Source organism: Perna viridis, chromosome 2 (genome assembly GCF_037379345.1).
Source record: "Perna viridis isolate PV_CMFRI_1.1 ecotype Kerala chromosome 2, ASM3737934v1, whole genome shotgun sequence".
NCBI classification, from domain to species: Eukaryota; Metazoa; Mollusca; class Bivalvia; order Mytilida; family Mytilidae; genus Perna; species Perna viridis.
In genome coordinates, this window is record NC_142446.1 from 50,847,895 (window position 1) to 50,859,419 (window position 11,525).

At 31.6% G+C, this 11,525-nt stretch overlaps 1 protein-coding gene across 1 annotated transcript; it reads right to left on the bottom strand.

Moving 5' to 3' along the window:
* Window positions 1–1,613: 1,613 nt before the first annotated feature.
* LOC148625656 (uncharacterized) lies at window positions 1,614–11,524 on the bottom strand. The gene is made up of 5 exons (XM_088569318.1): window positions 11,409–11,524; window positions 8,564–8,727; window positions 6,444–6,599; window positions 3,904–3,985; window positions 1,614–3,332 (listed from the first exon to the last, which is right to left on the bottom strand). Exons 2-5 carry the CDS (start codon window positions 8,702–8,704, stop codon window positions 3,199–3,201), a joined length of 513 nt encoding a protein of 170 aa, XP_088425444.1. The 5' UTR covers window positions 8,705–8,727; window positions 11,409–11,524; the 3' UTR covers window positions 1,614–3,198.
* Window position 11,525: the final 1 nt, after the last annotated feature.

Here is an 11,525-nt window from a genome sequence, read left to right on the forward strand (position 1 = left end):
ATATTTGTTTGATAGAATGAAACACTTCTCCAAGCGCGGGATGATACAACTGCAGTGGTCGAACCCTGAACAGTTGGGACACAATATTAGTTTTTGACATCTTTAATCATAAGGACTTAAAATTTATTATGGACACAATAAATAGTTCGGACAAAATTTTAAATTCAATTGAAAATTTTCAGAAGCAGATCAAAACTAAGTCAATTATTTGGGTGTGTGGCTCCTTTGACACCTTATAACTCGAAAATGGTAAGAGATATCTGAAATCGGATGGAAAACCAGAGGCAGGGGTTTTTCCTGAGGAATCCAATAAAAAGAATTTTGAAATTTGACATAATATAAAAAGTTTTATTTTTTTGGGTGTGGCCCCTTTGACCCCTTATATGGAAACCATAAGAGTGATCTGAAATCTGATTGAAAAACATGGGCAGAAATGTTACAAGGAATCCAATAAATATTTCTTTTGAAAATAAAAATTTTAATTTCTTGTGTGTTGCCTTACTTAGAGTCCCTATAGCTTGAAAAGGTCCAAAACACATTAAATCTGTTGATACATTTATTTACTATATTTAAATAAAGAACACAAAAAAAGAACATTTAAGATAAAAATAAAAATGAACATTTTACATGGGTTTTGAAAAAAAGATAAATTTTAACCCTTTTTACCCATTTTTCTAAAATGGTAGGGGCCACAACGTCCAAATTAAATAGGAACCTTGCTTTAGTGGTTAGTAAAATCAATCAAGATTTCAGAACAATTGGTCAACCACAAGTAAAGTTATCACACAGAAACAAAGTGTCCCTAGACGATGACCATGAAGCCAATGACAGACTGCGCAATAACATTATACAATGGCAAATTTTTTGCTGTCATATTTAAATCAAGTGAACCAGGATCAGAACATAACTAAATATAGAACACAATCCAAGGACAACAACCACAAAATGAAAATAGACACACACAACAAAGAACATGAAAAAAAAATAAAAATGCACACACACATAGAAATAAAGTAAATGATCACGTTTGATTCCACTTATCTCCTGAGGGATTTCTTTTTCCTATTGGTTTCATTTGACAGAATTTGTCTAATGATAAATGAAAATTCTTTTGCTATCTTTCTCAAAAATTCTTTAATCCAGTGTTTAACCACACCCAAAGGGTAATTAAGTAGTGATCTACATAAAAATCAGCAATCTCTGAAATAGAGGTTGGTAGCGCCTTTGTCCCTGTACTGTTTGTTTGACGTAGGAGATACAAGGACCTCTGTTTCGGAGATTGAAAAATCAGATGGGAGTGATTCATATATGTCAAAACCAACATAATTCACACCATTTCTTATTCAGAAACAGTGACAGACCACATAACCAGTCTTGTCATCCAACTATAGAGAAAATTGGCACTTCACAAGAGTTATCATTCTTGCTTTGGTTAAATTAAGTGGGAATAGGGGGTTAGAATGTGTGGATTTGTAAATAATACTGAAAGGACTAAAGTTACATTAAAAATATTACATATGAAGAGTTAGTTTGTTGGGATTTCTGAATCACCTCTAACACTAGCAGTGTCTGAATTTTTCTACGGATAGATAATGAATACACATCTGTAAAAGTATGTTATAAATCATTTTATTTATATAAGCACCAACATAACATTCACACAATCATTTTTACAAGTACATGATTAAATAAAAACTAACAAAACTAGTCAATCATTGCACATTCAAAAATGGTATACATAGACAAAATGTATATTTTAATTTTTCTTTACAAAGTGTTTTTTTTTCTCATTTAAAACTAAAAATCCAAATTATATAAGTAATGTGTTTAAGCACATTTCTGACTTAATATGCATTTTATTGACAGTGGCTAAACTAAAGTCATCTATCCCAAACCAAAATGAAAATATTTACCGAATGCATGTTCATTGAAAGTTGATAAAGATCAATAATTGAAAGTTATATATACATGCACTGGCTACTGATAAACGATCATTGACTTCAGGTAGTAATATCAAAATGTGTTCTAGACTATAAAGGTAAGGTGTAGATTCAGAAATTTTGTAAAGAATTGTATCTGAGGCTTTGAATAGGCACTTTCCCTTAAAATGGTATATGATATTAACAAAATTTTTCAACAAACAAGGGTTTCCAATTTACATCACTGCCATCATAAGTATTTGGATTTTACTCACATGGGCTGGACCATATATCTGTATACATGTACTTATGTAATTGGGGTCATCTTAGAGCAGAACCTTGTGAATACCTTTACTATATGCCTTAATTTTAATAAAATTATTTCAATAGCTTTAAAATTTCTCAATAATGGCCAAAAGAAAACATCTTTATAATTTATATATTGTAGATTAATGTTGATAGTATTGATAAAAAGAGTAGTTCATTTTATGCACATGTCCTGCTTATAAATTGGTCTTTACTACTTGTATACTTAAGTGTAAGTGTTTGTAAGAATCAGGCAAAATGAGAAAAATCAGAAACATGCATGTCAAAACTCCACCAATCTGACAATATAATTTCACTCATGGATCCTATCTCTATATGAAAAGACCATTATTTGACCTCTGCATTGCTGGCTTTGCTCAGACATTTTTCAATAGAATGTTAGAAAAATGAGGTTTTTAATGAGTTATCTGCCCTTGAAATGTTCATTTTCATTGCATTTCAATGAATTTGTAACTCAATGGTCCAGCATGATATGGAAAATATTGTCTGTTTTCCTTGATTCTGATGGCGCAAAGAGTCAAATTACACTATCAAAATGATGAGTTTTTTTCATACCATGTTTCCCCTACTGCCTGATTCTTACAGGGACTGACACTTAATATATTCTTACTTATGTTAATCAGTATTATCTAACATTATACTATTTTCAGGTCTGTGTTGTACAAAAGTATTTTATTGAATGATGCATGCCTTTTCCTAGATCATAAATGAATACCCATACAATACACAATGACATATTCTTTTAAAACATATGTCAGTATGGTCTGTAACAAATACACACCCAGCTATTATAATTTTAAAGAAAAATAATGTAAAGATATGATGGCATAGGTAATGTACAAAAAGAAAAACAGGATAAGAACCATTTACCTAGCCATATCAATAATCTCATTAATATTTTCATAAGTTAAGAAAAACATAGAAGGTTCAATATCAAAGAGTAGGAAAAAAGCTATGATTTTCTGTCCTGAATTTTAGCTATTTTTTCTCTCCATTGGTCCTCTGGTATATTTTTGGCCCAGTCTGGAATGTTACAAGTTGGTAGCTGTACTTTCTTCATCACAGCCTTTATCTTTTCAGCATTCTCTGTCAATATAATAAAGAAGCTATACAGGAACTTATAATAAAATACACGGTTTCGAGGAAAAATACCAAGAAACCACAAATTGTCCCCAAGTGCCTGTGATACAAATATGAAGATCTAATCAACAACAAAAAATATACCAAAAATTTCTATAAGGAAATATTGCAGGCATGGATTCTGATTCATAGGCAAACAGATCCAGTGTATGCCCCCTAAAAATGTTCTTGCCTTGCTTCACTGGGTCTTAAATTCTATTTATACCTCCTAACCTAAAAATGTGGATCCACCTCTGTATTGTATATTAAAAATCTGAAGTACTGTCATTATGTGACCTTTGTAATGATATTTGTAGTGCTATAGCATGGTGGCTTACTTTTCTGTCACATGCGCTGTATGAATCATATGAAATACCAGTATTTGTGTGAAATTACAAATTTTCAATGCAAATCTCTCTGAAAGAACTTTATAAAAAATATATTAAGGATGTCTAGCAGTGCATGAGACTTTGCCAATAAATTACAGCTATTTTTGTCTTAAAAATGTAAACATAACAGATTGATTGTAATGACATACCATCATCTAGACTGAATCTAGAATCTAAATTTCTTTGGTTCCAAAGAAGGCTCTGTGGTTCAGGTTTAGGTAAATCTGGAACCTTTAAAATTCAGAGAGATTATTAAAAATGTGATTAAAAATAATATATATAACTATATAATCTATGTACCTGCTATCAAATTTCAAATGAAAAATTAAGCCTTAAAGTAACTAAATTATCTACTATTTATTGAAAAGATTTGTAAAAAAAAATAATAACTCAAATACTTCCTTAATTGATCAATGTATTTTAAAAACGTATTGGGGCAGTTATTAGTTTAACTTTTGCCAATACCAGTTAATTGAGTTTACTGAAAGGGAAACACAATCACCATCCCTTTAATCTGTTATGTAAACAAATGTACTAGTCAGATTATGGTATTTAAATTTCATTCATTGGTGATATGTATTTAGAAATATACACATGTGTTTATAGGTAAACCTTAATGTATAATTTATAATTGTGATGATGTTTTCAATATTTTAAGGTTAAGACAAGGCATAATTTTGAGAGACCACAACAGTACCATTTAAGTCTGTTTCAAAAGGTTGAATAATCAATTACTTCTGTTGGTATTTAACACTTCTTGCACAGGGCCAATAAAATAAGTGTATTCTTAAAAAGAGATAATTCATATAATTTTTAGTACAACAGAAAAGTTGAAGTAACGTAAATACCCCTGCACTGATCTTAATTGTCATGTGATCTAGTCATTTGACCTTGGCATACAAACACAAGTGAAGAGCATTGGATTCTGTAGCCATCTGTGTGAGACCCGACAGGATAGTCAAGGACGTTTAAAACCCCCTCACTCACTTGGATTCTGTCTGTCAATAGGAGACTAATAAAAAAGGGTAGTCAAGGACATTAAAAAACTCACCCGGTAATTTTTTGTCATTTTGAGGTTTTTGATCCTTTAGGATTGTATACCTTATGTCAATGGTCCATGCCTGGAACTTCCCTACTATTTCTGAGCTCTACATGAAAATATAGTCCAAATGTAATTCCTTTTATATCATACAGTATCTCTTTTATAACCAGTAAATAAGTTTCTGGCAATTATTCAGCTAAATAAAATTCTATTATTTCTGCAAAATAAAATTAAGATCTAGACTTCAAATTAACTGAAGATTTAAGGGACTTCTTTTTGGCATTGAAAGATAATCAGTAATAAAATTCATTTATGAAATTTAGTTCTTGCAGTAATGTGTCAAGAAACATTAAATGTGTTACGCATGTTCCATGTAACACACTTATCAGTCAAAATATTCATCCTATCATTGATGTTTTATGATTGATATAGATGGGAAAATTAAAATTGATAAAAAGATGTCTTGTTATGGGAAATCTAATGTTCATCATGAGATTATTTTCTTAAGGTGAAATTGCTTTTTTTATATTAATTACAGTGTAAGATAAATACTCAGTTAGAATAGTTTTTGAATTTTAATGCAAATTAACCTTTGGACAGGTTTAAAAATTTGGGAAAAAGGTGAAATGGAACAAAACTTGTTAATGTGTGTGAAGTTGGATACTGTTTTATTGATTACAGATTATACATCAATATCAGAAGATTGACATTCAGTTTCTTCATATTAGAAAAAAAAACAGTTCTAAATAATATGGGAAACACCAATGTATGATTTAAGTTTTATTTTTACATCATGTAATCTTTGAAAGTTTGTTCATACTACAATTTTCACTGGAATCAAAAACTTCCAGTGTTAACAGCACTTTGATTTCAAAAAACAAAGAAGGGAAAGGTCATTTTTGCTTAAATCATCAAAGAATAAGATGACTGAGCAGATAGGTTCTTATATAAAATGTAGGTTATCTGGTACAAACCTACCAATAGCACCATTTTATTAGACGGCATTCCCTACACAAGGCATCAGACTACCTTCTTACCTGCATATATGAAGGTATGCCTCCTCCAGTAAAAATATGGGTCCCCAACCAATACATGTTACAGTCTGACTCACACAAATCTAGGCTGCCAAGCTTTCAAGACACAATTGAGTGTGATTGGCTAAAGTTTGAAAGATCAAAGGTAATCAAAGAGCTGTTAGCACTGGGGGTTTTTGATTCTTGTGAAAATTGTAGCATGAACAAAATTTAAAAGATTACATGATGTAAAATATAACCATAATCATACATTTGCATTTCCCATATTATTTAAGCAAAAAACCTTATATGTATTAACTGAATGAACTTCATTCCCCAAATGCTAATTCATCACTAAACATCTAAAAAGAAGTCCCTCAAGTCTTCAGTTCAATTTTGAAGACTAGATTTTAATTTTATTTGCAGAAATAATAGAATATTATCAAGCTGAATAATTGCCAGAAACACATTTACAGGTTGTAAAAGATGTATTGAATGATATAAAAGGAATTACATTTGAACTATATTTTGGTGTAGTGTTCAGAAACAGTATGGAAGTTCCAAAAGGGGTGAAAAGGGATCACCATTTTATTAGACGGCATTCCCTACACAAGGCATCAGACTACCTTCTTACCTGCATATATGAAGGTATGCCTCCTCCAGTCAGAGTATGAACAGAGGTGTTTCTAATAACCTCATCTATCTGAGCTCCATCAACTTCATCTTTTTGATCATCAATGTCATCTACTGGTTCATCCTCATCAGGTTCTTGGGGTAACATTTGATATCCCTTAAAATAAAGTTTGAATTGAAGTAGCGTCTCTAACCAAAATCAAATGTTTCACACATTGCAGCTGAATAAAACAGCAGGTATGGACACACCATTCAAGGTTAATACAGCTCTGAATTTTAATTGCAATTGAATTTTTGAAGCTGGATAAGAATTTGACCAGAATTAAAGTTTGCCCCTTATTTAGCCCCTTTATCCTCCGTTGTTTGTCACCCCTCCCCACAAAACCAATCCCAGCCTAACTTTAGGGTTTGGCACTTTGTGGTATAATTTCAAAAAGATCCATTGACTTTTCCTCAAGATATCATCTGGACATCACACAAAATGTTTGTTTCTGGTCTTTATAGCCCATCATGTCTAATTGGCCCAAGTCACACCCATTAATCAAATCTAGAAGTTCTTTTTGTGGTACAACACCTTGTAGTACAATTTCAGTATGATACATTCACTTACAGTCATCATATAATACTAAAATTAATTTGCATGGCACACTTTCTACCACACATAACCTCCTCAATTTATTTTTGACAGTAATTTACAGCAACATTTTAAGATATTGGTATTTGTAATTTGGGTAATCACAAATGTGCAAATACATATCTGATTTTCTTTTTTTTTTGCAGTAATCCTTTATTGGCTATGATTTGGCTTGCAAAAATATATTCAAAGAAATTTATAGCAGTTCTGCTTACATCACTTTCATTTGCAGAGCACAGCATGATACGACAGCAGTGGTTAAACCCTGAACACTTGGGGGAAGTGTGGACACAATTTTAGTTTTTGACACACATTTTGGACACAACAACTGGTTTGGACACTATATTGCACAAAATATTCAATTAAAAATTTTCAAAATCAGATAAAAAATTTATAAGTCAATTTTTAGGGGTGTAGCCCCTTTGACCCCTTATTACTAAAAAAACCTTGAAGAGATATCTGAAATCTGATAGAAAAAACACACAGGGATGTTAATAAGAAATCCAACAGATTTTTTTTTTTAAATCCGACCAAAAATAAAAAAGTTGATTTTTTAAGGGTGTGGCACCTTTGATGGTCAATAACACATCAGTAGTTTACCAGAATTAAATAAGGAATACAATAAAAAGGAATAATCAAAATCTGAAAAAAAAACAAACATTCTACATGATAATACATGTACCTATTTTTACCCTTTTTGGTGCCTTATTCTAAAACAGTATATATTGTTATGGCTTTATTTAGTTGCTTGGCTCGAACATGTCAATCTACATTTGTAATTTTGTTTCCTTTCAGATTTACGGCATGTACAATTTAAAACTATTTTATGGTTTTGAATTATATTTATGTATGTTTATTTTTGTGAAAAATACTTATCATGAAAATAAATAATACTGTGAAAAAAAGTACCATAGCAATTATCTGCAGCTTCTCTTATTGTTGATAACTTACTTTCACTACTTCTTATATCTGACAATCCTTAGCACATGTAATTCTTAGTATATATTAAAAAGATGTAGTTCAAAGTAAACAAAGGTGCATTTACTCAAAATCTGATCATTTCACATTGTTTGTATGACCAAAATAAAAAATCGTGAAAAAGTACTCATATAAAGAATAAAGCCACAATTCGGATGGCTTTGTATGTATACTTTAGCTTATTAGTAATCTGTACATTTTCCTTTGATCTTGTTGATAGACATTCTTCCATCTCTGGTACCATACAAGATTTTAAAAAATATCTGTCAAAACATTGGGAGTGATTATGATGTCATCAAATCTTCTTAAGAGTGAATGAAGATGATATGTGTACCAAAAAATTATCAAATATGCAATACAAATGTAATTAGAATACAGATAAACAGAATAATAAATATTTTGATAAGCATGTGAGCATGAGTTGAGATGTTCCACATGATATTGTCAGTATCAAAATTGATAGTAACAATTACTATATACATGTATATATCAACCAAGAGAAATATTACCTGGAAGTCATCGCCATCATCATCATCATCACTATCAGTGCTATTGGCTTCTATAAATACATCAGGAACATCCAAATTATCTATAGGATAAGCTTCTGGGGGTTTTGCATCATGCTCCCCTTCCTCTGGTACAGGTGACATCTAAGCATCTAATTCTTACCTGCCTAAAATTGAAGAAAATTGAGAAATACAGATTTCATAAGGCATGCATAACTTATTGTGTTACAGTGTATTAGTTTAAAAAGAAAAAAAAACTCTTGAGTACCGTTAACTATTTCTATGATACAAAGTATGTGTAAGAGTTTGGGTACATTTTCTTAATCTTGTATGCCGATAGCATATTTATTGCAAATATTTCATATTTTATTGAAGTATCAATCAATTTTACATGATTTGCATTAAATGTATTAACAGCATACAGGAAAATGCATTGTAATTCTGGAATCAAACTAAGAAAGTCTAGCAACCAGAACACATGAAGCATTTGCATGTTTCTCCATGGTACTGCAAAAAACAAAAATTTTGTATGGCACATCATTCTGGTCCCAACTTGAAAAATCAATATCCAAAGAAAAAGGGGAGGGTTGTACCTTCTGAGGAAATTTGGATTAGCACTGTCTTATTATCATTATCATTTACTGACGAGATGCAGATGATCATCAAATCATCAACCCTATCAGCTTGAGAGGGCAGAAGTTTAGCAGGTCTGCCATATGGGGGCTTTTATGTAGGACCTTGTGATTTGTATTTTTTTAAACCTGGGGCTGGCAAAGAGTTAAGAGGCTGTCCATGTAAATATCAGGTAGATCCTATAATATGGGTGGCACAGGATAAATTTTATCCCACTGAATTTTTTGTTGCATTGTAATGTATATACCATATGAATGTCAAATAGGACAAGGTTTGTTTTAAATGGACAATTTATGGCTTTGAAAATGCATTTAAAGTTCCCTATCAAAGCAAATTTTGCTCAAATGAAAGAGTTATCTCCCTTTCGTCAATGAATCTTAATGCTTTCTATGTAATGATTTCTCTTTAATCATTTAAGTTAATCAGAAACCAACATTCAACTTTGAGAAAGGATGCATTTGTGATATGAAATGTGTGAAAATGTTTTAAAAACAAAATTTGTCATGTGTACCCCTGCCCAGTTTTTTGCATGGACACCCTCTTAAATGACTATCAGTCCTCTCAGTAACTGTTATCTAAGAATTCCTATTTTAACCAAATAAAAATGTTTCCATTTGGTAATCAATTCTGTTTCTGTTACAGTTGCTTAATCTTAGAAACAAGTTTATATATCCTGAGGTTTTTCGTAAATTGTATCTTGTCCAATAAAAGTATTTAGTATGTGTTTCCAGACACATTGCCCAACGGGTCTAAATTGGTTACAATAATGACCAAACCTTGTATTGAAAAATACGGCTAGCAATGATATCATAGCTATAGGCAGATCAAAGTGGATTACTTAATTTTTCATAAGTGCAAAAGACAGTCATTCAACTCAAAATGAAGACGGGTCATACATGTTAGCAAATGATTAGTGTTCATTCCAGGAAATTGCAAAAGGGCGCCAATGGCCCTTTGACAGTAAAACAGGGGGTCATTTTCAGAAAAAAGGGGCCAATATGGCAGTATCATAGGGGGTCCTTTTTAGATAACAGGAGAAATTAAACCTACTAATAAGTTAACCTCAGGTTCGTATATATACACTTTATAGTTTCATTTTTAGGCAAGAGGTATACACCTTGAATGAAGAAATAAATTTTGGTATATTGTTGTTTATTTATTATGGCATTCTGCTGAATCAAATAGTCATTCATTTGATGTTGCAGCTCCATATCAAGGGATCATAATTTACCAAGGCCCACTTGCCATGCCCACACACATTTAGTTTTCCATTTTACTAAAAAAATCTCCAGGTTTGTGGGGCCTTGCCTGTTTGTTTTCAGTCAGTTCATCTGTAATTTCTTGGGTGCCCTGCGGCATGGCCTGCAGTTTCCCTAAGTCCTTTCTCCTGTTAAAGTTCTACCAAATGATCAAGGCCATTGGCATTTTAAATGATGGACATGCATTTCACATGGAACTGAAAAAAAAATCTGGCGATTTTTGCGGAGTGAGAAAGTTTATTTTCAACCACATCAATGCAAGATTATTAATTTCCCATTCCCTGTAAAAAAAAAAGTATCATTGACCAGGAGTAAGTCCCTTTGTAGGAAGTGTAGGCCAGAATATCGTTTTCTAAAAACTGACAGCTGTCCCTTCAGAATTAAGGTGCGATGGTATTATTTCTCATTATTTTAGGTTGGCCTTTTGTGTACCCTACTTAAGTAAATACTTCCGGACACTGTGATTGGATAAAATTGTGCTGAAACCCTAAATGTTTTTTAATTCCAGGCTCTAATATTATAATACTTTTAAAAAATTGCATTATATTTTTTGAAAGCCATTTTATATAAATATTATGAATTTTTTAAATTTATGTGCCATTCACAGAAAAAGGGGGGAACTTTAACCCCAAACATCATCTGCTTAAAATACCAAAGAATGGAGACGGTTTTGCTATGGCTGTTTGCAATTTTAGTTGGAAAAATGAAGATATTACAGGAAAAAATTCAGTTTATAACTCCGTCATTGTTCGAAAGGTGTGAATTTTTCAAAAGTTTCACTATTGTTGCCTATGGGAAATAAATAGTACCGTTCTACCTTAAATGGTTGTCCCAAAAAGAGCATATTGCAATGATTATAAAGAAGATGTATGTGATCTTTTTTTTAAAGAACTTAAACAGTTAAACCGTTTTGGTTTTGGTAAAGTGTTTCTTTTCATGGATTCTTGTTCCTTCACCTGTCTTCAAATTTTGCAGTTTAAATAATAGTAGTAATGGTTTCACACAAATATGTGCATCATTCTGTACAAATGTCAAAATTTGGGTCCTGGAGAGTGTAATGTCGGAATCAAATC